Source organism: Urocitellus parryii, chromosome 2 (assembly GCF_045843805.1).
Source record: "Urocitellus parryii isolate mUroPar1 chromosome 2, mUroPar1.hap1, whole genome shotgun sequence".
Taxonomy (NCBI): domain Eukaryota; kingdom Metazoa; phylum Chordata; class Mammalia; order Rodentia; family Sciuridae; genus Urocitellus; species Urocitellus parryii.
In genome coordinates, this window is record NC_135532.1 from 114,271,452 (window position 1) to 114,299,229 (window position 27,778).

The window sequence follows — 27,778 nt, forward strand, 5'->3', positions numbered from 1 at the left end:
CCTGCGGCTACAGCATCAAATAAATTTATAGGAGTAAACAGTAACTCAGCAGTCAAACAGAACAAGAAGTAACATGAGCAGCTTCAAAAAGCAAGGAAGAAAAGGAGTACAAACAATGCAGGACAACCTAAATATTCAGGAGGACCTAGAGTCATCAGAAAAATGGTCATATAAAGAACTCATGGAACACCTTAGACAGATGGAATGGAACCTTAAAGAGGATACGAGACAGCAAATTCAAGCAGCGAAAGAACACATTGAGAATGAGTTACATAAACAGATAAAAGAAGAAGTTAAGCATCTTTATCAGGAGATAGAGATTATAAAAAATAATCAAACAGTAATTCTAGAAATGAAGGAAACGATAAACCAAATTAAAAACTCAATTGAGAGTATCACTAACAGAGTGGATCAAGTAGAAGCCAGAACGTCAGATAATGAAGACAAAATATATCATCTTGAAAAGAGTCTAGCCAACTCAGAAAGGCTGGTAAAAAATCACGAGAAAAACATCCAAGAGTTATGGGATAACATAAAAAAACCAAACTTACGAGTCATCGGGATAGAAGAAGGTACAGAGATTCAAACTAAGGGAATGAGAAACCTGCTGAATGAAATAATTACTGAAAACTTTCCAGAAATAAAAAAGGAAACAGATATACTAATTGAAGATGCATACAGGACACCGAGCACACAAAATCACAGTAGACCAACGCCAAGACACATTGTTATGAAGATATCCAATATACAGAACAAAGAGAAAATATTAAAAGCTACAAGAGAAAGGAGGCAGATTACATTCAGGGGTAAACCAATTAGGTTAACAACGGATTTTTCATCACAGACGCTGAAAGCAAGAAGGTCATGGAACAATGTTTTTCAAACACTGAAAGACAATGGATGCCAACCAAGAATTCTGTATCCAGCAAAATTAAGCTTCAGGTATGACAACGAAATAAAAATCTTTCATGATAAACAAAAGTTAAAAGAATTTGCAGCCAGAAAACCAGCATTGCAAAGCATTTTGAGCAAAACACTACACGAGGAAGAAATGAAAAACAATAACCAAAACCATCAGAGGGAAGTGCCTCGGTAAAGACAGAGGGCCGGGGGGAAAGCTAATCATGGAGAAACAAACTAAAATTTTTTTTAAAAAGGATAAATAAACATGGTTGGAAGTACAAACCATATATCAATAGTAACTCTGAATGTTAATGGCTTAAACTCTCCAATAAAGCGACATAGGCTGGTATCATGGATTAAAAAAACAAATCCAACAATATGCTGCCTCCAGGAGACACATCTGATTGGAAAAGACATACACAGGCTGAAGGTGAAAGGATGGGAAAAAATATACCACGCACACGGTCCTCGTAAGCAAGCAGGGGTGGCCATCCTCATATCGAATAAAATAGACTTCAAGACTAAGTTAATCAAAAGGGATAAAGAAGGACATTATATACTGTTAAAAGGAACCATTCACCAACAAGACATAACAATTATCAATATCTATGCACCAAATAATGGCGCTGCAGCATTCATAAAACAAATACTCCTCAAGTTCAAGAATCAAATAGACCACAACACAATAATTATGGGTGACTTCAACACACCTCTCTCACCAATGGACAGATCCTCCAAACAAAAGTTGAATAAAGAAACTATAGAACTCAATACCACAATCAATAACCTAGACTTAACTGACATATATAGAATATATCAACCATCATCAAATGGATATACTTTTTTCTCGGCAGCACATGGATCCTTCTCAAAAATAGACCATATATTATGCCATAGGGCAACCCTCAGTAAATATAAAGGGGTGGAGATAATACCATGCATTTTATCTGATCATAATGGAATGAAACTGGAAATCAATGATAAAAGAAGGAAGGAAAAATCCTACGTCACATGGAAAATGAACAATATGTTACTGAATGATCAATGGGTTACAGAAGACATAAAGGAGGAAATCAAAAAATTCTTAGAGATAAATGAAACTACAGACACAACATATCGGAATCTATGGGACACAATGAAAGCAGTTTTAAGAGGAAAATTCATTGCCTGGTGGTCATTCCTCAAAAAAAGAAAAAACCAACAAATAAATGAGCTCACACTTCATCTCAAAGCCCTAGAAAAGGAAGAGCAAAACAACAGCAAATGTAGCAGAAGGCAAGAAATAATTAAAATCAGAGCAGAAATCAATGAAATTGAAACAAAAGAAACTATTGAAAAAATTAACAAAACTAAAAGTTGGTTCTTCGAAAAAATAAATAAGATCGACAGACCTTTAGCCATGCTAACGAAGAGAAGAAGACAGAGAACTCAAATTACTAACATACGGGATGAAAAAGGCAATATCACAACAGATGCTACAGAAATACAGAAGACAATTAGAAATTATTTTGAAAACCTATATTCCAATAAAATAGAAGATAGTGAAGACATCGATAAATTTCTTAAGTCTTATGATTTGCCCAGACTGAGTCAGGAGGATACACACAATTTGAACAGACCAATATCAATGGATGAAATTGAAGAAGCCATCAAAAGACTACCAACCAAGAAAAGCCCAGGACCAGATGGGTATACAGCAGAATTTTACAAAACCTTTAAAGAAGAATTAATACCAATACTTTTCAAGTTATTTCAGGAAATAGAAAAAGAGGGAGCTCTTCCAAATTCATTCTATGAGGCCAACATCACCCTGATTCCGAAACCAGACAAAGACACCTCAAAGAAAGAAAACTACAGACCAATATCTCTAATGAACCTAGATGCAAAAATCCTCAATAAAATTCTGGCAAATCGAATACAAAAACACATCAAAAAAATTGTGCACCATGATCAAGTAGGATTCATCCCTGGGATGCAAGGATGGTTCAATATACAGAAATCAATAAATGTTATTCACCACATCAATAGACTTAAAGATAAGAACCATATGATCATCTCGATAGATGCAGAGAAAGCATTCGACAAAGTACAGCATCCCTTTATGTTCAAAACATTAGAAAAACTAGGGATAACAGGAACTTACCTTGACATTGTAAAAGCTATATATGCTAAGCCTCAGGCTAGCATCATTCTGAATGGACAAAAGTTAAAGGCATTCCCTCTAAAATCTGGAACAAGACAGGGATGCCCTCTATCACCACTTCTATTCAATATAGTTCTCGAAATACTGGCCAGAGCAATTAGACAGACGAAAGAAATTAAAGGCATAAAAATAGGAAAAGAAGAACTTAAATTATCACTATTTGCAGATGACATTATTCTATACCTAGAAAACCCAAAAGGGTCTACAAAGAAACTACTAGAACTAATAAATGAATTCAGCAAAGTGGCAGGATATAAAATCAACACGCATAAATCAAAGGCATTTCTGTATATCAGCGACAAAACTTCTGAAATGGAAATGAGGAAAAACACTCCATTCACAATATCCTCCAAAAAATAAAATACTTGGGAATCAACCTAACAAAAGAGGTGAAAGATTTATACAATGAAAACTACAGAACCCTAAAGAGAGAAGTAGAAGAAGATCTTAGAAGATGGAAAAATATACCCTGCTCATGGATAGGCATAACTAACATTATCAAAATGGCGATATTACCAAAAGTTCTCTATAGGTTTAATGCAATGCCAATCAAAATCCCAACAGCATTTCTTGTAGAAATAGATAAAGCAATCATGAAATTCATATGGAAAAATAAAAGACCCAGAATAGCAAAAGCAATTCTAAGCAGGAAGTGTGAATCAGGCGGTATAGCGATACCAGATTTCAAACTATATTACAGAGCAATAGTGACAAAAACAGCATGGTACTGGTACCAAAACAGGCGGGTGGACCAATGGTACAGAATAGAGGACACAGTAACCAATCCACAAAACTACAACTATCTTATATTTGATAAAGGGGCTAAAAGCATGCAATGGAGGAAGGATAGCATCTTCAACAAATGGTGTTGGGAAAACTGGAAATCCATATGCAACAAAATGAAACTGAATCCCTTTCTCTCGCCATGCACAAAAGTTAACTCAAAATGGATCAAGGAGCTTGATATCAAATCAGAGACTCTGCGTCTGATAGAAGAAAAAGTTGGCTCCGATCTACATATTGTGGGGTCAGGCTCCAAATTCCTTAATAGGACACCCATAGCACAAGAGTTAACAACAAGAATCAACAAATGGGACTTACTTAAACTAAAAAGTTTTTTCTCAGCAAAAGAAACAATAAGAGAGGTAAATAGGGAGCCTACATCCTGGGAACAGATTTTTACTCCTCACACTTCAGATAGAGCCCTAATATCCAGAGTATACAAAGAACTCAAAAAATTAGACAATAAGATAACAAATAACCCAATCAACAAATGGGCCAAGGACCTGAACAGACACTTCTCAGAGGAGGATATACAATCAATCAACAAGTACATGAAAAAATGCTCACCATCTCTAGCAGTCAGAGAAATGCAAATCAAAACCAACCTAAGATACCATCTCACTCCAGTAAGATTGGCAGCCACTATGAAGTCAAACAACAACAAGTGCTGGCGAGGATGTGGAGAAAAGGGTACTCTTGTACATTGCTGGTGGGACTGCAAATCGGTGCGGCCAATTTGGAAAGCAGTTTGGAGATTCCTGGGAAAGCTGGGAATGGAACCACCATTTGACCCTGCTATTGCCCTTCTCGGACTATTCCCTGAAGACCTTAAAAGAGCATGCTACAGGGATGCTGCCACATCAATGTTCATAGCAGCACAATTCACAATAGCTAGACTGTGGAACCAACCCAGATGCCCTTCAATAGATGAATGGATAAAAAAAAATGTGGCATCTATACACAATGGAGTACTATGCAGCAATAAAAAATGACAAAATCATAGAATTTGCAGGGAAATGGATGGCACTAGAGCAGATTATGCTTAGTGAAGCTAGTCAATCCCTAAAAAACAAATACCAAATGTCTTCTTTGATATAATGAGAGCAACTATGAACAGAGAGGGAGGAAGAGCAGGAAGAAAAGATTAACATTAAACAGAGACATGAGATGGGAGGGAAAGGGAGAGAAAAGGGAAATTGCATGGAAATGAAGGGAGACCCTCATTGCTATACAAAATTACATATAAGAGGTTGAGAGGGGAATGGGAAAATAAACAAGGAGAGAAATGAATTACAGTAGATGGGGTAGAGAGAGAAGATGGGAGGGGAGGGGAGGGGGGATAGTAGGGGATAGGAAAGGTAGCAGAATACAACAATTACTAATTGGGCATTATGTAAAATTGTGGATGTGTAACCGACGTGATGCGGCAATCTGCATTTGGGCTAAAATTGGGAGTTCATAACCCACTTCAATCTAATGTATGAAATATGATGTCAAGAGCTTTGTAATGTTGTGAACAACCAATAAAAATTAAAAAAAGAAAAAAAAAGAAAAAAAAAGAATCATTAAAAATTCTATATCTTCTACCAGGGGAACAGAGCAAGGGTAAGGGGAAAAAAAAATAAAGTTCTTTATGTATTCTGGAAACAGTTTTTTTTTTTTTATAAATTCTGGAGACAGGTATTTATGGCTTTTCACTTTCTTACCAGTGTCTTTTAAAGAACAGTTGTTTTTCTTTTTTTGTGGTGCAGAGAATTGAACCCAGGAGGTAAGCATTGTACTACTGAGCTACATCCCAAGTCCTTTCAGAAACTTTTAATTATTAAAATAGGGTCTCAATAAGTTACTCAGGCTGACTTCAAACTTGGGATCCTTGTGCCTCAGTCACCTGAGAAGCTGCGATTGCTGATGTATACCACCACACCTGAATTAAAGAACAACTTTTTAATTGTGCTCCTGACCTCCAGGATTGTAAGATAATACCTTTATGTTGCCTTAAGCCACTAAGTTTATGATCAATTGTTATAAGAGTAAGAGGAAACTCGAACAATGGTTTACCTTCAAGGGATATTACACAACTAGGTATAATATTAGAATCTTATAATAGTAAACTTGATCAAGAAAAAGAGCAGCACTCAATGTGGTGCAGAGAATTGAACCCAGGAGGTAAGCACTGTACCACTGAGCTACATCCCAAGTCCTTTCAGAAACTTTTATTTATTAAAATAGGGTCTCAATAAGATTAGAAAATTCCAATGAGTATTTCTAGATGGTGCCTGCAAATATCTTCAAAGTTACCTTTACTACAAAATAGATGGTATTGAATATATGAGATGCTTGACTCTTTAGTCTCCCTGAAGATAGTTACAGTTTTTATATCATGAAATGTATAATCCATTCTATATGCATTCCTTTGATGGACTCATAATAAAGCATGACTGCCGTATCTATCCCTTTAGAACAAAACCTACACAAGTACTGCAGATCATCGAAGCTAAAACATAGTAGGTCATCCCATGTTCTTGGATAGGTTGAATTAATATTATCAAAATGGCCACACTGCCAAAAGCACTACACAGATGTGATGCAATCCCCATCAAAATACCAATGACATTTTTCACAGAACTAGGAAAAACAGTTCTAAAACTCATTTGGAAGAATAAGAGACCCAGAACAGCAAAAGCAATAATGAGCAAGAAGAGCAATTCTGGACCTCAAATTATACCACAGAGCATGGTACTGGCATCAAAACAGACATGAAGGCAATGGAACAGAAGACACCCAGACCAACCCTCACAGATACAGTTGTATGATACTCAACAAAGGTGCTAAGTACACACATAGGTTAGAGAAAAGATAGCCTTTTAAACAAATAGTGCTGGGAAAACTGGATATCCATATATAGAAGAATGAAACTAGATCCCCATCTCTCACTCTGCATAAAAGTCAACTGAAAGTGGATCAAGGACCTAGGAATGAGATCAGAAACTCTGCAACTTCTAAGAAAAAATATAGACTCAACACTCAACATATGGTATAGGCACTGACTCCCTTAACAAGACTTCTAAAGTACAAGAAATAAAATGAAAAATTGGTAAGTGGGATGGCATCAATTAAAAAGATTCTGCCCAGCAAAGAAACAAGGGAGAAGAGAGAGCCTACCAAGTGGGAGAAGATCTTTGCTAGCTGCTGCTCAGAAAGAGAATCAATATCTAGAATATATAAAGAAATCAGAAAACTTAACACCAAAAAAGAAATACAAATAACCCAATTAATAAATGAGAAAAGAATTAAATAGACATTTCTCAAAAGAAGAAATACCAATAGCCAATAAATAAATGAAAAATGTTCAACATCTCTAGCAATCAGGGAAATGCAAACCTAACTCCTTTGATATTTTATCTCACTCCAATTGGAAGGGCAAAATCAAGTGTTGGCAAGGATGAGGGGGAAAAGGTTCACTCACATGGTTGCTGGAACTGAAAACTAGTACAACTGCTCTGGAAAGCAGTTGGAGATGCCTCATAAAATGAGGAAAAGAACCACCATATGACCTCGCTGTCCCACTCCTTGGAATATATCTAAAAGATCTAAAATTAGCATACTGTAGGGATACAATCACATTAATTTTTATTGCAGAGCAATTCACCATAGCCAAGCTATTAAACCAACCCAGGTGCCTGTCAACAGACAAATGGTGAAATGTGATTTTATATATATATATATATATATACACACACACACACACACACACACACACACACATATATATATATATATAATATAATATAATATACAGTTTTACTCAGCCATTAAAAAAAACCACAATGAAATGATAGCATTGGTGGTACGTGGATGGAACTGGAGAACATCAATGTGAAGTGAAATAAGCCAGAACTAGAGTCAGGGGTTGAATGTCTTCTCCAGATCAAAACAAGAGGTGGGGGTGGGGGGGGAAGAAAAAGGCAGGGACTGGACTCCCATGGAAATAGAAGAGAAATCAGTACAGTAGAGGAAGGGGACTGAGGGGGAGGGAGGTGAGACAGACAAAGAGGGAACAGTGGAATGAACCTGACCAAACTTTCCTATGTACATATATGAATTTCACCATTATATACATCTATAATGCAGTGATTAAAAAACAACAAATAAATAAAAGAAAAATTAGTAGAGTAAAAGAAAGAGAATAAGGAAAGAGAAGAGGGGAGGGAAAGGGCAAGTACTAGGGACTACAACTGAGTAAATTATATTCCATGTTTACGTAATTAGGTCAAAATGAACTAATAAAACTAATAAAAAATATAGTAGGTCAGGGTTCAAATGCTAGAAATTAAGTGATCATTATTCACAGAATTTTCAGAATTATGAAGTCTGTTTTGACACTTCCACAAAGTATAAGGTGTTTTAAGTGAATTGCTATAAAAATATGAGCTTCCATCTGTGGTGGTAACTTGCTTGACCTCACGGTTACAGAAATGACACACTGTTACACCCCTTTCATTTCCTGCTGAGCCTGTTTCTGACTCTAAGGGCTCACAGTGAGTGCTGAATGGAACAAGCAGGGAGAATAAATATGTCATTTATAAGCACTGGTAGTCCTGGACTAGAATGGCACAGGCAACAAGCAGTATACAGCAGTGACTTATGTGTGAAAAAGATAACATGGACTCCAAAGAGAAAACCCACACACTGTTCAGGCAAAAACCCATCTTAAGACTTTGATAAGAGATAGTGATCTTATATAGAAAAAAAATTAGACTGACCAACTTGGTTGTCAGGAGAAGTTTCTGTTAGGAATCTAGAGGAATTATGAGAACTAGAACATTAATTTTAGAGGCCTGGTCATATTTTTCATGTTATAAAAATTGCAGCTGTTAAGGCAGCAGGGTTTCTCTTTAGAGCCAGTTCTAGCAATGTGGATGCTCTATAATTATAAAAGACAACACAGATTTAAAATAAGGATGATTGTCACTAGAATCCACAGTCTGCACTTCACTCCTGGCTCAGATGCTGCAAATCAGAAGATCTCTGGGCCTGGAGAGAAGCTGGGGGCCTCCCAGCTTTACAATGGTACCAGCTGTTTGATTAGAATTAAATCCATTCTCACCCATATACACAGCAAATATTTATTGAGTGTTTGCTGGGTGTCAGGCACTGTTTCTGTCTCTGGGGACACAGCGGTTCTTTCTTGTTGCTCCTTAGGAGTATGTTTATACATTCCCACAGTTTTAGAAGAAATGAAGCCTGAGTAGTAAATGAGTCGCAGGGGCAGACCAGCTCAGGGTGCTCGGCAGTTGGCTGCCGATGTTCTGCATAGATTGCGGAGGAAGTGTGGCTATCCCTCACCTTCTAACCTGCAATGTCACCAGATTGGTTTTTGTTGAGGCGGGGGTTTGGTACTTGGGATTGAACCTGGGGTGCTTTACCACTGAGCTACATCCCCAGTGCAATAGTTGTTTGTTTTTTTTTTTTAAATAGAATTTTTGAAGTTGACACAATAGGAAAATTGGGGAAATACTTGTAGTTAAGAGTATTTTTTTTAAAAATAGTTTTCAATTCTGAGACCAATGAGAATTTCATTTCTTACAGACATTCAGTAATCTAGATTCCCTTAATTATAGAAAAAATGTAACTGCAAACAAATGTCAAAGCATACTGCCAAAACAACAGCTTTAAATTCTATTTCACAAGTGAAGACATCTTCACACTGTCAATCAAAAGATCATCTTGATTTTGTCACAATTCCTATCCCCACTAAAGGCTGAGATGAGAAGTTTGGCAAACCAGTTGTTTTGAAGCTACTGATGAATAGGGTATCAGAGAAAGAGCTGCATCTTGGAGAAAAAAACCTGCTAAGATTTATTATTTTAGAATATCACTTAGAATGCTTCATTTCATAATGCTTTAAACTAATGGGATAACATCCAAATTGAATTACTCTGAGGATTAATTTTTACAACAGTATGAGCAAAGCAGATAATACTGAATTCAACAGATATTTACTGAATATCTGCATGGATAGTGCAGGGTATAAATTAACACAATATGATGCTTGAAGGGAATTACAACTTCAAGAAAGATGAAAAAGAGGAAATTGATACCTACTGAGCACCTATAATCTGATGGCCACAATTCTAGATGCTTTAATATTTACAAAAGATAGCTGCTGTTAATATGACCATTTTTCATGTAAAGAAAAGAAGCCTCACAGGGGTTAAGCTGCCTGCTCTCATGCTGGTCAAGCTGGGATTTAAATTGGTGCTTGCCTGCGTTTGACAACCATACTTCTTACATGAAGCCACACTGCCACAACGTCCTAGAACCCTCGTATCACCGAAGCCATTCTGATATCTAATACTAGGTATAGTATCCACTGCTCATTGTGTCCACCTCACTGAAGTAGCTCAATGTCAAGTGCTCTCATCTCTTCTGATTCGTCAAGGTGCTGGAGGACACCCTCTCACACTCACTTAGTGGATGGGGTGCACATGAAGTAGAATCGGAAGGGACACAGAGGGGAACACGAGGTTTTCTGCCTTCTGCAGGTCAGTGAGTTCCCTGGAGACTTAGTGTTACAACCTGGCTGAGAACCAGTAGTCACATGGAGAGTAACTGAGAAAACAGCTCTTCAAGAAAAGTTGTGCAAACCAGAGAGAAGAGAACTCGAGTTATAAGGTCACACACAATAGAGCTTGTTCCTGTCTTTGCCAAATATGGGACCCTGAGTCAGAGCGTAGCCTCAGTTGACCTTAGTGTCCTCATCTATAACATGTACACAATGACTCCTGTGTCAGAGGTCAGGGTCACAGCTCTGCTAGCCAGTGCCTTTGTGCAAATGTGAAAGTGCCTTCTCTTCTGGGCTGGTGAATTAGAAAAAGTGCTCCCTCTGTCTGGGGGTACATCTGTGGATACAGGGGTTGGCAAGGAAAGATGGCATGCTTTTCCAAGGAAATAAGTCCCTTCCTCTGTGGCAAGTTGCCGGAAGCGCAGAGTCCATGCTGATGTTCAGGCCCCTTAGCCCTGCTGCTGGCCCCACACAACGGTGTAGGGCATCTCACCTGGGCAGTATGTGAACAAGATAAGACAATGTCCCGAAGGCTGCTGAATGTGTTGACTATATGTGAGACAGCTGGGAGGAATGAAGGTGAGGGAGAAGGAAAGAAAACAGGAGGGATGGAGGAAAGGACTGGGGCAGGGGAGGAGGGAAAAAGGAGGAGGAAGCAGGTATGTTCAGTCATAGGGTCATGCCATATGAAGGGAAAGAGCATCCTGAAAAATCTGTTGGATTTTGTATGTATTTTTCTGGGGAGAGTGTTTATAGTTTTCTATTAAAAATATGACAGAAGACAAAAACACATGTCCTTATGACATGTCCTTATATATGTAAGTCTGTTATAGAGAATCGAGAACACACTTGGGCCTCAAAGACCTCTGTCCCCCACACAAATGCTGCCACACTTCTCCAGCACTACGCTGAACCTCTCTGACGTCCTCCCCATCCAAAACAAGGTTCTCAGCAGCCCCGAGGTGTCCATGACCATCACTACCTGTAGACTTGCATGTTCCTCAGAGACCCAATCCTTTGTGCTTAGGAGAAAGCCGTGCATAGTTCAACAGGCCTGTATGAATGGATTAACTGCTTCCTGGTCCCTGTTTCCCTTCCTCTTTCAAGTCAGAACTTTTATTAGTTGTTTTTTTTTTTTTTAATCCCCCTCTAGGTTTAGTTCTGGCTTTTTATGTTTGTTTCTCTCTTCTTCTGAAGCTACCTAGCTTCTAAATTTCACATTTTGTGACCTCAGTAAGGGCTCCCTTGTCCTGAGGAGTGGCACCTATCTGAGACCATCTGGATTTATAAAAACACATGCTGTTGCTGGGAGCAAGCTGGGCTCGGGCCTTTGGTGAGCAAGTATACCCTACAGCCTGGGGGGATGTGGTGCTTCTAGAGTAGCACAGCAGGTTCTCAGACAGCCCTGGACCTAGTCCATCTTCTTAGATGTTGCCAAGTCTCAGTGTGTCCAAAGTGTTTCCTGAGTCCAGCTTCTTCTCTTGGAGGGACCATCTCTCCTCTAACTTCTTAAGGACAGCTCTATTTAGAGGTCCTACTGGTGCTTCAAATCAAAGCTTAACTGACTCAGCTAAAAAACAGGGTGGATTTACTGAAAGAAGGAAAAGTGAAGAGAAGAAAGTCAGGTTCCTGCGAGAACCTTGAGGAATGTCTGTGATTGTTCCTCTTATTCAGTCAAAGGGCAGTAGATGCAAAGTCATCTCTAGAAGGACCAAAGCCAAGTCACTTTGGCCTGTGAACTACAAAGGCCTCATGCTACTCTGCCCATGGCTGCACTGGTGAGAAGAGTTCTGAGACAAGAAACCTGATTACCTGGGGCTGGGGCTGGGGCTCAGTGGCAGAGTACTTGCCTAGCATGTGTGAGGCCCTAGGTTTGATCCTCAGCACTGCGTAAAAATAAATAAATAAAATATAGGTATTGTGTCCATTTACAACTAAAAAGAAAAGAAATGAAACCTGATTACCTAATTATAAGCTGCCTGCTACCCACTTCCCTGGCCCTATCCCCAGATGCTTCCTCAGAAAATATCTGCCATTTTAAAGAAGAATTAAAAAATTATAAGTCTTCTAAATTATACCCATAAATAGAATAAAATGAAGATAAAAGATAAAAATGATAGGAACAATGAAAAACAAATGGCTTATCATGTACTTTCTGCTACAGAGAAAAATACAAAACAAAAATTCCTGCCCTTATAGAATTTGGGTTCTTCTGGAATATAATAATTATTAATAAATGTGAATGGGATAAACTCTTAACATTAAAGATTCCCAGATTTAAAAAAAAAAAAAGATTCCCAGATTTTAAAACCACCACAACTAACAAAAGCCTTTGCAGATATGCAATTGAAACAAAAAGATTCAGAAAGAATGAATGAAGACACACAAGGTAAAACAAGGAAGGAAGAAAGCAGAGTTTTAATAATCTAAAGCAAATTAACTGGACAAAAATATCTTGAAAGGCTGGACCAACATGCTTCTCAGTATCATCAGTATCATTAAGGAGGTACATTTGCTTGTGGTATGCTCTCAAAAAAAAAAAAAAAAAGGTGACAGATAAGGAGGGAAGAAAGGTGGGCAGAGAAGTGACATGAAGCTCTTGCCCAGCATGCTGAGGCCCTGGGTCCAGTACCAGCACTTCAGAAACCAAGACAAATAATGTGATTAAAAAGATATTTTTTTTTTCTGTTGAAAATGATAGAATTTACCAACAGTTGGCCCAGGTGAAATTTAGTGGAATGTGATTTTTTTTTCTTTTAATCTGACACCAAATGAGACTTGAATTCCATCCCTACTTTTACTAAACTATGAGGCCTTTAACCACGTCATTAACTGACTTGGGATTCAGTGTAATCACTTGTAAAATGAGATAGTGAAATGCAGTGACCTTGCAGAAAAATGTGTCTTTAGTCCTGTGACTTCACTGTTACAAATATGTAGGATAATGGTGTTTCAAATATATATGGACACTGATTTAAAGATAAAAGAGCTTTGTAAGAAACTGCACCTTTCATTTTTCAGCGTTGTGACCTCTTGTCTTGTCTGATTCAGAAGAACTTTGGTTATCTCTAACTCACTTTCTGAGAGGTTAATTATTCTCTTTGTGTCTTCTTCTTGCCTTTCTTTTGCAGTCAGCTCTTCCTGTAAAGCTTTATATATTTGTTGACAAGTCATTAAAGAGTCTTCTTTTTCTTTAAGCAGCCTAGTGTGCCTAAAAAGGAACCGAAAAAATTTTAAAAATCTCACCAGCATGTATTAGATAGTGTTTTGTTTTTCTTATCATAACATTTTTCTTTTCTTTTCTTTATTTTTATGTGGTGCTGAGGGTCAAACCCCATGCCTCTTACTTGCTAGGCAAGCACTCTACTACTGAGCCATAACCCCAGCTCCATAGATAGTATGTTTTTATATTTATCAAAGGTATATGGAAAGCTCATGTGAAATTAGAGACTGTAACTGTAACCTTAAAAAGTAAAGATATTTAGAACATGATAGCTTTGTGATCTTGAGCTTTCTCCTCTATGTAGAGGCAAAATCAAGGAACAATCATAGGACACGATAACACTGGGTTAGGTATGACACATGTAAACAACTAAGAAGAAAAGATAAGTCCATTTTAAATAATGTTTTCAAATTTAATTATAAAAATATCAATTAAAAGTTTGCAGTGTATACCGTGATTCAGAAATAATGGATTCAAACTTCAGTTTCCTTAGTTCTCTTTGACATTCATCAGCTTCATTAGATTTATTCCTAAAGTAATAAAATATTTTAAATTAGTTAAAATGTAGTACGTTACAAATAAAGTGTAAGCATTTTTCGCTATCATTATTTTTACTCATCCACAAAAAGAATTTCTTAAGATCTTCATATTATTATGTCTTTAAAGAAATAAGCATTTAATCCACTTTTCTAATGGCTAAATTAGCTTCTATCAGACAAGTCTATATTTCAATAAAAATAATGAACTCTGGACAAAACTAATCAAAACAGAATCTGAACAAAGAACCCCTAGGTAAAGGGACTGGAAAGGACTGGTTCTATTAAGAACAGACGATGGAAGAGTGCTGGCACTGGGATGAGGGGACAGTATAGGCTCAGGCTGTGTCCCAGGGCAGGACCCAAGATGCACCAGGTGGAATTAAAACCCTGGTAGAAAATGCCAGTCTTTCTGGCCTCAAAAACCAGAGCACAGTGTTTGAATAACCACAGCTGCTGGAAAATGAAGGGGGCTCCAGAGAGGGAGAATTTATTATATGTAAATTCTGCTGAGCTCTGCACAGGGCAGATTCCAAGTAGCCCAGTTAAAACAGCTGACATGAGATGGGGCTGCTGCCCAGAGACAGAGCTGTAGTTTGAAACCAAGGGAACAGGCTACTGAAAGCACCACCCCACCACTAACCATTTTTTGGGGGAGGAATATAATAGAATCCAGAATCACTATAATATTCACAATATCCTGACTATAGTAAAAAATTACTTAACATATAAAGAAACAGAAAAGTGTGACTCATTCTCAAGAGAAAAATAGTTAATAGACTGACTCTGTGATGACTCAGATATTGAAATTAACAGACAAAGACTTTAAAGGAGCAATTATAACTCTGCTCAAAGACATAAAGGAAAATCTGTAACTAATGAAAAGATGAGAAATTTCAGCAGAGAAATAAAAACTATTAAAAAGAACAAAATGAAAATTTTAAATCTTAAATAAACACTTGTTTTTAACTTATGTGATTGGGTTTTATAGCAACAATCAAAACATTAAGAAAGACTAGCATTTCAGTTTAAATTTATTTAGACTGCTCATTAACTATGCCAAATCATTTTCTGAATTTTCAAAATAGCTAATAAACTGTGTCATAAAATCTATTAGATTATAAATGGGTCTGCCCTACTTGAAATATGATTTTAATTTCTAGAAAATTATATAAAAATCATCATGAACATATATAGCATTCATTTTTTTAAACTTTTTATTATAAAATACATTAAGCTGTAAGAAAATTGCATAAAACAAATATATAATATGGTGAATTATTATAAGGAGACACTCTGGTATCTGTTATCCACGCCAAAAAATAAAACCTTACCTACTACTCTAGCAGTGCTTCATGATAATGGGCCCAATCATAGGCAGCCACCTCTTCCCTAAAAGTAACCATTCTCATGAACTTTGTGGTAATTACTCTGATTGTTTTTGATGTTATATGCCCCCAAAATTATATCTTAATTTTTCTTTTATTTTAATGCCTTAAAATATTCTATTTCCTCCACTGTACCCTTTTTGTAAGATGGTTCTTTTAAGGTGTTGCTTTTACATAAAACAATGCATATCTTTAAAACATACAATTTGATAGGAATGATGTGTGTATACACTCAGGACACCATCACCATAGCCAGGTAGCACAGGAACACATTCAAGAGCCAGGACTACTCAGTGAAATGGAAGATTGTAGGGGTGGGACAGGGAAGGTACATTCAAACATCTTGTTATGCCAGAAAGCAAAAAAATACTTTAAAAAGATATGGGACCATGTTCCAATACCGATAAGCTGGCTTTAAGAAACTCCCACTAGCTATTCCTAGGATAATCTCAGTACCAAAGCCACACAGCAAGGAATTGAATTATCAACCATTAAAAACAGGATTGCTAGAGATGATGAACATTTTTTCATATATTGTTGATTGATTATATATCCTCTTCTGAGAAGTGTCTGTTCAGGTCTTTGGCCCATTTGTTGATTAGGTTAACATACTTTATATACAACCAGAGATATGAAAAGTTGTGTTGGATACATATAATAAGAATTGTAATGCATTCCCCTGTTTTTTTTTTTTAGAGAGAATTTTTAATATATATATATATATATATATTTTTTTTTTAGCTTTTGGCGGACACAACATCTTTGTTTGTATGTGGTGCTGAGGATCGAACCCGGGCCACACACATGCCAGGCAAGCACGCTACCGCTTGAGCCACATCACCAGCCCTCGTTTTTTTTTTTTTTTTTTAATAAAAAAAAAAACAGGATTTAACAAGTCTTCAAAACAAGTGGACACATGAATGGAAGAAGGAGGCACCTGCTTAGAGCAAAATAATGAGAGCTAACACGAGGCATATGGTTAGAAACTGGAAAATCACCACTCAGCAACCACTGGCTATAGTAAGGACTGATCAGGCAAAAAGCATTAATGGATCTTATATCTAGAAATAAATTTTGATGAATAGAGTGTTTTCATGCATTTAAAATGTTTCTTCTAGAATTGTTATTCACTGAAGGGGAAGAACAATCTTCTCCCACATCATTAATTACATACTAGAAAAACTGAGCGATACTTGGACCAGAAGATCTAAATTACCAGTGGGGAAGATGATTATCAGGCCTTCAGATGTGATGCACTGAGAAAGACACATTACCATTGTTGGGGCTCAGAAAATAATACCACCAAAAATGGCATCCCTGTATGCTGGTTATTTTAAATTCAATACCCTTGGAGAGCAGCAGGTGCTGGAAGAGGCTTTATTCTGAGGTGGCCTTTTCCACTTAAAGACTGGACCTGCCAAAGAAGAAAAGAATCACCTCTGGTCCTTTCCTTGAGTTTTCACTAACTAAATGTGCATCTTCAGGAAAAAAACCATACCTGGACAGATTGTGTCACAAGCTATTTCCCATTTCCCAGACCCATTCAATTTCCCCCCAAATCATGTTCTATACTGTCTGAGCACTGGACCCATTCATTCACCTAAAATCACTGATGACCCCTCAAACTTCCTCACCCCAAGTCCTCTCCCCTGTAGGAAGGGCATATATGCACCTGACTGCACTGGGTTGGGGGTGATCACACTCCTGTCCCCATGCATGTTAGTGACTCCTCTGTGGTCAGTTTACTCCAGTGAAGAACCAGATGGCTATGGAGCCAAAACCACCTATTTGGTTTTCTAGTTGAGAAACATGGATCCAATCACGGGAAACTGACCAATAAAAAAATGAGGAAAACTTTTATTTTAAAAAAGCATGAGGAGTTCTGCATTCTTCAAAAATGTCAAGGTCATAAAAAGACAAAGACAGTTTGTGGGAAGACAGTTTGATAAAGAAGGTTGAAGAGAGATACAAGCAGACTGACCCTACACTGGATCACGCACTAAAGGAGAAAATGCTACAGAGGACATCATTGGTTCAACTGATGAAACTGAAATATTTTTGGCAGATTAAAGAACTACATGTTGATTTATGACACTGAAGACTCCATGATGGTTATGTAAAATTCCACTTTCCTGAGGAAAGGCATGCTGAAATGTGCAGAGGTAAGGGCCATGTTGTGTGGGATGTACCTTCAAATAGGTCGGGAAGAAAATATGCATATATTATAAAATACAAGACAAGAAGGCAAAGGCCACGTTCAGTGAGTCACAAAGGAAAGAAGCCATAAATGTGAGGGTACAATTTCTTATCAAAAAGTTTTAAAGTTATAAATTCAATATTGGTTAGAGAGTGGAAAAAATGGGTCTTTACAAATATTGCTGATATAAATAAATCAGTATAATCTTATTGGGGGGCAATAATCAAATATTCCTGTTTGATTTTAGCAAAAATTGTCCCAAGGAAATAATAGTGAATAAAAAGTTTTGTCTATATGAATTTTCTAAGTACTAACTTATGAAAGAGAAGTACTTGCACATTCTAAGATAAGGGATTAGTGAATAAATTATTATTCATCCAGGTTAAGAATACTATGTATTTAATGATCATCCACAAATATATAATGACATAGAAAAACATCCAGGATATATCACTGAGTAGAAAAGTTTGCAAAACAGGACATAAAGTATGAGACCAATTACCTTAAAAGTATTAAACACTTAGAAAAATGGACTAGAAGGATATGTCAAAATATAAGCGATCATCTGCATTTCTTGGCTCCTAGTCTCTTCCTGAGTCTTCAGATCACATGATTGCAATCTCTACTTCCACCCTCACAACTACTTTCATGACTCTGAACCCCTGCCCTGCTTCCCATTTGCAAGGACTCCTGTGATTATGCGGGATGTGCCTGCATAATCCAAGATAATCTTCCCTTCTCAAAAATCCTAAATTTAATCACATCGGCAAAGTTCCTTCTGCCATGTAAGGAACACAAAGATTCTAAGGATTAGGAAATTAAAATCTTCAGGAGCCACTGTTCTATCATAATTGGGCTTCTTCATGTTCCTTGAGCTCATAAAAGTCCTGGATCTCCTGATCTCAGATGCTGGCATGTTAGAACGGCTAGCTCCATTTTGTTCTCCAACGCTTAACTCAAAAGGCCTTCTGCTCAGGGCTTCTGTCTTGGTCCTTCCAGCATCACCCCTTCCCTTAACTTGCATTCTGACTATTTTATTTATATTTTCTGCAGCACTTAGCATTACCTGAAATTATCTAAGTGGCTCTCTGGGATCCTGCCAATCCAGTGTATAGTACTGCACACAACCATTCTGGCACATAGTCAGCCATCAATAACATTCTGTATTGAACGAATAAATGAAGTAAAATGAGGGCAGGTGGAAAGTAGATCTATACACTGCCACTGGAATGTCACCAGGCCACTTTAGGCTTGCCAGACAAAAATTGCTCACAAGTGAGCAGAGATAAGAAGAAAATCAGAACTTGATACTTAATCTCAAAAACAGAGAATGGTCCAAGAACAGATTGGCCAAGTCAGATGTCGCTGAGAGGTCAAGTAAGAGCTTTACAAATCAATAATGTTTGTGTTTGTAAGCTTGTTATTGCTCAAATTATTAGTTAAGCAAGAATTAACTAGTTAATTAATTAATTAGTGGCTGTTAATGAAAGTCAAGTGTAAGTACGTTATGAAGGTTCCTGAGTTAGAAAATCATCCAGTACACCACTTTAGACACTCTTTCTTTGTGGTTTTGCTTTCTGCAATTTCCATTACCCAACACAGTCTGAAAATATTAAAATGAATACTACCGAAATGAACATTCAAGACTTTTAAGTCGTGTACAGTTCTGAGTAGTGTGATGAGATGTCTTTATCATCTCATCCTGCCCTAGGGCAAACCACCTACTTCTCTGCACATCCATGCGTGCTGCCCACTTCCAGCCCCAGGTTGACTGTCCTGGCACCTCAGTGCCAGTGACTAAGTGACCCTTCTGTATTGGTCTACAGCTACATGTCCCCACACCTACATGTCCCCACGCCTATACCTCATTTGCGGTACTCCATCTTAACATGCAGCACCAAGGCATCTCGCCAGAAGGGAGCATATAATAAGATGTTCCAAGATCAAGAGACCACATTCCCATACGTCCCGTTATAGTATGTCACTATGATTGTTGTTCTATTTTATAATTTGTTATTTTTGTTAATTTCTCACTGTGTCTATTTTATAAATTAAAACTTCATCACATTATGTGTATATAGGAAACATGTACATACATATATATTATATGAGAAGTCAGGTACTACCCATGGTTTGAGGCATCCACAGGTTTTGGAATATATCCCCTTAAAGATCAGGGGTGGGGACCACCATATTCATTAGTACTTGACAAAATCCAAAACCTTAAGTGAATTTGTTCTTTTGATGACATACATGAGAACAAACGTATCTATACTGTAAACTACACAATGTGTAGGTATACAGGATGAAGTAAGAATCTGCACACACACCCCATGATCACTCCTGCTTACTCCCGGAGGTGCTGCTACAGTCCTTCCAAACATCCACTCTGGGGACTTAAGCCCTCATGTGTGTTATCACTCATATACACTTTTAACAAAAGGGGGATCGTCATTTTTATGATCTTTTTTAATGTCTCAAATTCCTAATAGCTTCTTTTTCCTAATAGTTTTTCTTTTAGGCTACAATTCTGGACATACTCTGGAGGATATCAGTTATCCCTGTGTTGTTATTTACCAATTTCCTAAGGTATTAAAATTTCCCTGTGCAACCCCTAACCAATTTGGGGGTGTGTGGGGAGTATGTTTTTCCTTACACACCAACTTTTCATTGTGTGTTCACCCCAGCTTTAAGAGCCTCTGACTGCCTGCTTTCCTGTTCATTTCACCCTCGGCTGTTCTGGAGGTTGTACAAAGAGCAGGTTATGCTATCTGAGGTGGGCACTGAGTTTCATCTTGAGCTGCGGGTACCCCAGCTCCCTGGCTCCAGCTTCTGCACTCACTGCTTTAGCCTGAGGTTATAGATGCCTCTGTGAATGCTGCTCATACCAGCTGGCTGGAGGGGTTTGCTGTAGACCACTGGCCTACATGTTCAGAGGAGCTGTCAGTGGACCTCCTACATCAGAACACATGGGAATTCACAAAAATGTGATTGCTTGGAGATGCTGTAGGCCCAAATGTGAAATCGGAGCATCTCTGGAAATGAAATCTGACTCTGGGCTTGAGTGGACGAGGTCACACTGTAGTACAGGGTTTTAACAAGCTCCCCAGGATTTGTCCACAGATGGGAGTCAGACAACCACTGCCCATGATTCACCAGGTTCCACTTTCTGGTCTTAAACTGATTCCGAGAAAGGTCCTGCCTGTCACATGCCCACTGCCACCAGCTCACAAGTGGCTTTCCTCTCCATTACTCCTCCACAGAGTCGACCCTTCCTATTCATCATCTCCCAGGAACTCCTGAAAATCTCTCACCATCTAGGACAGTACTTCTTCAATATCTACATGAAAATAATAAAGACACACTTCATATATACCTATACTTAAAAGCTATAAAAATGAATTTCAGTCTTTACATTTTTCATTATTTCAGGGAGGACTCCCCTTAATTGATAAATATTATGATTCTTAGAAATAAAGCTTGTAGAAAGCCTCACCATCAATGTGGCAGAGCCCTGTTCATGCTCTGCCTCAGAGCTGACACACGGCGGCTTGGCCCTCACTGCGGCTTTCTCCCTGGCCCTCGGGATCAAACCTGCTTTTTCTCTCAGGACGAGCCTGCCAGACGTGAGTGAGCTCACTTTGGTTGTCCTGCTCCCCTTACCAGTGACTCGTTTAGGAGAGGGTGCGTAAAGGGTTTTAGCCAAGGGGGTGTAGGGAGAGGTCTAATTGGTGGCTTCTGGGTAACTTTTCTCCTTGCTTCTAAGGACATACCAGAAAAGAAGGCCCGTCCTGCCTCTGGTGGCCTTGTATGTACATGGCACCTGGAATTGCGGTCACCTGCAGATCACAAGGGAGCTAGCTTTGGGTAGAAGCCAATGCTGAAGGCAGCAGGATGGAGAAAAGAGAGAAAATCAAGATTCTTGGAGACACTGCTGAGCCTCTGGATCAACTAACTACTTGGAGCCCAAAGCATCCTAATTGATAAGAATTTCTGATTCCAAATACACAACAATGTTTTTATAACCTATAGAAAATATTTTCTTAAAAATATCAAAGGGAAAAATAAAAACCAATTTCATCCATGTGTAAACTGCTTCTTTGTCTTATATCAAAATCTATAAAATGTATATCCAAATATTTAAACAAGAGAATTATCTAAGTTGAGTAGGTAAAAATCATTCCTACTTCCAGTCCTCTATAAAAGATGAGGATAAAAATTAAAGGAAACAGATGCCACAGCATTTTCTAATTTCTAGAAGTCCAAAGAGGTTTGAGTATGCACAGTAACTTTCCAACTTATTAACAAGCTCTACCAATTTTGAGTGAATTATTTTTTACTTAAAATCAATCATTTAAAAAATGGTCAAGCCACAAATTTGCCTCCAACCTGTAAATAAAAGAGCACTAGTTGACTATGGGGAACCCCCTGGCTTCTGAACACCCTGAGACTTGAGCAGTCCCAGGCACTGCTCCCAATTGCCCACCCTCCCCAACTGAATCCTCGTAGTGAAAGTGAACAGTGTAGATGGATGAGCTGGAGGCAGGCGGCACTGAAAAGGTCTCTAGGACAGGAGGCATTTTAAGTTGCCGTTCATAGTTCACATTTTCTGAAAATGGGGACTCTGTCCAATTTCCCATTGCAAGAAGGCCTGTTGTGAGTAGGAATCACTGGTTTTATAACCAACACAGTTCAGCAGTTTTGCAACTGTACGGGATCGGGATCGCCTGCAGGTAATTAGCCTGCTGGGCTTGGTGAGGGTGTGTACTTCTCCCACAACTTCAGTCTACCTTGACCCCCATCATTTCTCAGTACTCATGTCACAAATTATGCTTACAATATAATTAACAAAACTACCACAGGAATGTGTTAATTGTAAATGGGATGGCTCCTTGTATATAAAAAGGAATCTGTGCAAACTTCCTCTCCATGCAACAACCGTAAGTTGTAGCCCTTCTCATCGGCAGGCTTCTCTCTGTTTAGCTTCTCTCCTAACTTCCAAGACTCTACCAGCTGAGTCTTGGGGTGCCCACGGATTCCCTTTTAGCTTAGGCCAGTGCTAGTACCACCTCCCTGCTTCTGAACTGTGCTCTTTTCACTTCTTGAGCTCCAGAAAGCAAATGTCACATGGTAGCTGTGGCCTGATGAGGCTGCTTTCCCAGAGCCACGGCTTGGCCAAAGCCCTCCTTCTGCTTTCAGAGGGAGGGAAACAAGGATTTTTCTTTTCTTTTTTCTTTTACAACCACCATCCAGTTTGTCATGTTTCTTATCTCCCAGAAGCTGACTACCTGGGCCCAGGGTGGGGTGTCCCCAAGGACTCCTGTCCATCACGGCTTCACCCCAGCCACCCTACACAGACAGCCAGCTGAACTGCTGGGCTTACTGGACTATTAACCTCCATGTTATACAGCATGAATATTTATTTTTCTTGGCTTTCAAAAACCACACTATTTTTGTTGAGAGCCACAGTTTAGTCAGAATGACGCCTGGCATTTTTGCCAGAGGGGATAGTTAAAGGTGATCCTGGAATAGGGCAGCTCCTGCTGGGATTAAGGAGGATTCCTGCTGCCTCCGGCGCCCACTACTTTGGAGTTCCCGTTGAGTTCTAGTCGGGGTTCTGAGAGAATTGGCCACGGAGCCCAGTGGAGGCAGTGTGTTCCCGGGAAGTGTGTGTAGAGGGCTGGTGAGAGTTCGGGAATAAAGGTTGCTGTTTGAACCTACAAGGCTTTGTGGCAGCTCGGTTATTTGTGCCCAGCCAGACTGCGGCATATTTTGCTACAAATAATCCAGGTATGCATTAATTTGATGGAGCATTTTGGGGATTTGTTCCTCCTTACAGTGTCCAGTACTTTGTTAAACCCATTGTTCTTAGGAGTAGCCCACGGTCAACACAAACATTTGGTTGCTAAGCATTCTAAATATTTGTATTTCTTATGAGGTTCATCCCTCTAAATTATAGGAACTGAAAACCAGAGCTAGCAGATTATATATAACAAAGTAAAAGAATTTACTTACATTTCAAAGATTACTTACATTCTATTTTAATTTTATAATTATAGATATGCTATGTTTAGACAACAAAGTAACTTTCAAAATTTCTTAAAAGAATTAATTGTTAAAAGCAGTAGTGCTCTGGATATCTTACAAGGTCATTTTTATCATTTGTTGTCTAATATTTTATTTTGCATTTATATAAATACATCAGCATTTCCAAGCTGCTCAGCTTTCTTTTTGAAGCTACCATGTTACAAAACAACTCCAGTACTACTTCTTATAGATAGACAGTATAAAAATAAATAAAAAAGTTCAGCGACTATTTCACATTGTTTGCCTCTGAACAACCAGGGAAAACATTAATATATTGCTAGGTAAATTTCAATACTTGATCTTAGTCAAAAGGTCACGAAACAGCTGATAACTTTCTTAGTGAAGGAAAGAAACCCTTTCTGTTTTAAAAAGTACTTACAGGTCCTTCAATGCGTACAATCTAGACCAGAAGGACAGCAAAGGAAAGCAGCAACGTACTATTACCCACACAGCTGAGGGGCTGCCCGGGGAGCAGAGCATACCCGGGGTCTTTCTAAATTCTTCATTTTGTGGCACATGTACGGAGCACTGGAGTCTTGCACTCTGTTTAATAGTTAACAGCTTACGTGAGCATTTCTTTACAGTTGTCCAGCTCCGTCACTGTCCTCTGAAGTCTTAACCCAAGGGCCTCTACTTGACACTGTAAATCTGAAATGACACAATGTATTTCTCTCATTAGCACATAGAAAGTGTCCAAAAAATTTTAAAACTATTTTTAGACTTTGATGGACCTTTATTTTACTCATTTATTTATACATGGTGCTAAGAATCGAACTCAGTGCCTCACACACGCCAGGCAAGTGCTCTACCACTGAGCCACAGCCCTAGTCCATGTTCAGATATTTTTGTAGAGTAAATCATATTCCTTAAAAGTTGACTCTCAGTTCCGAAAGGATAACAGAGTGTTTAGTTCACTTAGCCTGTGTGACCGCTGACAGTCTGGCTATCCCCACTAATACCCACAGAAATAACAGATGTTGGTGGAACCTGATTTGTTGGCCTATTCTGCCCCCATCGGCAAGCTGATCTGAAAACAGCCAATGGGGTGAACTTTGCTAATGTCCCTAAAGGTCACATATGTAGCTGACACATGGATTTCTGCCTGTGGCTCGTTTCTAATACACTTGATGGCCTTAGTGCTCTTGTGATTCAGAACCAAGAGGCACTGCTGAGTTCTCCTGGCAGGGCTCAAGCAGACAAGTCGTGCACCAGACTCATGGTCAAGAATTTGTTAGGTCAGGGTAACATCTAACAGGCATTTTTTGTGACTTTCAAAGTTGAGAGAATACAGCAGGAAATTGGCTTCCTGAGTTGTAGAATGGGGAATTTAAGCAGTATTTGAAGATTATTGAAGAATCTTGTGTCTAATGCATGTAGATGCAGAACTAAAACCAAAGCAGAAAGAACTGGCTTGACATGTCTAAGTCCTGTCATCAGATCATGTGTGACAACTGTGATCTGAACGCAGCCTGTGACAGTCCTTTTTGGGAATAAAGTAGAAAACAAACATACATAGCTGGACCAACTGGTTTCTACAGAAAAAAAGTAACTCAAAACACTGGAATTATAAATTTATGTTTCATTTGCTCAACTAATATATTGTTTAATAACTTTTTTTTGTACTTGTGATTGAACTCAGGGAGTTCTACCACTGAGCTATTCCCAGTCCTTTTTATTTTTTGAGACAGGGTCTTGTTAAGTTGCTAAGGTTGGTCTTGAACTTAAGATCCTCCTTCCTTGGCCTCCTAAGTCATTGGGATTACAGGTGTGCATCACTGCACCCTTAATATTTTACATATATATATATATACACACACACACACACACACACAATTAAATATTTTTTAACATTTTTTTAGTCATTGATAGACATTTTATTTATTTATTTTTTGTGGTGCTGAGAATTGAACCCAGTGCCTCACACTACTTAGTTACAACCCTAGCCCTTAATATTTTTAACGGTAAACTTTAAAATCTTTGTGTGGGCATAAAAATATATAAAACTTCTATCTATATAAATCTTCAACCTGCCTTTTAATCTTTGTTTTAAGGAAGAAAGAGCCAGTTCCTTAAATCAGAAAACAAATTCATCCTAAACAACAAATGTCTTACTTGGAATTTCCCAGACATTTGTATAAATCTTAAGTTTCATCCGGTACTTTCACATTTTTATTTTTAACTAATTTCTTAGTTGAAAAATAAAAATAATTTGCATTTATCATGTAGAAAATGATGTTTTGAAATATGTACACATTGTGACTAAACTGAATCAATTAATGTATGCATTACCCCCAATACTTATCATTTCTCTTGTGGTGAGAACACTTCTTAAGATTTCCAAGAATTCAACATATTGTTATTCACCATTGGTACCACAATACAGCTCTTGAATTTATTTCACCTAACTGAAATTCCGTATCCTTTGGTCAATATTTTCTCATAAACATTATTTAATTGTATCCCTTATACTGCCCTGTAGGTGCTAATATCCCCATCCTGAGTCCCATGCCTCAGGGACTCAGGATTCATGTGGATGAATGAGCAGCATCAACGGACTGAAGATGTTTAGCTCTGCTGCAGGATCCTGGCAGGACAGCCCCTCAAAATGAGACGCAATTTTGGGCTTGAGTGAGATCTATCTGTAGGGCACACATCTCATCATTTACCAAGTGATATCTTTATATGGGAGAAAAAAGTAACATACAGAAAACTTATTTTTGAGTTAAACCTTTCAAAAACAGCATTTCGTGAATGTGCTATTAGGTGCTGACTTGCTCTTCAGCTCATGCAGGGCTTGGAGAGATTCAGATTTCGACCAACCATACTCTTGAGGAAAGCGGGGAGAAGTGGGTGTTTACCCCCCATGTGCTGGTCCCCGCACTGAGCATGGTGCTCTCCCCTGAATGATTTTCATGCATGGTCACAACTACCATGAAGAACAAGTGCACATTTTGGTTTTACAGATGAGGATTCTAAGGATCAAATTAATCAGCTTATTAAAGTCCACGTGGCTGGTCAGAATGTCAGCCTGTGATTCACACTTCGGTCTACTGGATCCCAAGTCCGTATCTCTCTAATGATTCAACCACTCCTGGCTATAAAACCTGCAGGGGGCTAGCATATAATTGTCCATGAAAGTCAGATTAGCGTGGCTACAGATCTGTTATCAAATTCCCAGAATATTTAAAATGGTATCCATAAGACAAATGAGAAGTATTATCTCACATAAAATATGTAGTAAACTGGTAGAATTTCCCACTTCAAGGGTTAGTTTTGAAAGTTTAGAAATTAATGTTGTCTGAATAATAAAACTATTAAAACAAAGGCGGTGTCACCATGCTGATTTATAGCACTGACATCAGAGAACACAACTATGCCATCTTATAAATGTCAGGACACATCCTAAACCAGATGAAGCAGGGCTCAGAGCCCATATGATATTATTTCTAAAGGTAACTATAGTTAAAAGAAAAAAAAGAAACCACAAGGAAATGGTGTTTGGCATGTGAATTTTCTGCAACTAATTCTCAATTACCTGAAAATTGTTGGACGGTAAGAATGGCAGCTAGATGGTAAGAATGGCAGCTAACTGAAGCTCATTTTTACAGCACTGAGAAGTATCCTGAGGCTCACATTTGAAAAGAATTGTGCATCACCATTACAGAACTGACTACACTACCCTGGCTCAAGAGGAAGAGAACAGCTACTGCACTTCCAGTATAATTCTGCCTGCCTACCTGCCCAAGCTCCCTTTCTCCCCTCCAGTTCTACACAAACACAGATGCTTAGTCTTTAATTTATAGAACCCAATGAGTAGAGAGCCAATTCCTTCAAGATTATTTGGCATATATTTTACAGCAACTTTGAGTAAAAATTGGAAAAGTAAAATACAT

The 27,778-nt window shown here is 38.3% G+C and overlaps 1 protein-coding gene across 1 annotated transcript in view; it reads right to left on the reverse strand.

Moving 5' to 3' along the window:
• Positions 1-27,778, reverse strand: part of Lekr1 (leucine, glutamate and lysine rich 1) — a 175,402-nt gene that overhangs the window by 56,328 nt on the left and 91,296 nt on the right. The window contains exons 7-9 of the mRNA XM_026392929.2: positions 24,452-24,533; positions 14,130-14,207; positions 13,462-13,665 (exon numbers count right to left, since the gene is read on the reverse strand). Coding sequence (XP_026248714.2) covers positions 13,462-13,665; positions 14,130-14,207; positions 24,452-24,533 — 364 coding nt within the window. The remainder of the gene's footprint in view (positions 1-13,461; positions 13,666-14,129; positions 14,208-24,451; positions 24,534-27,778) is intronic.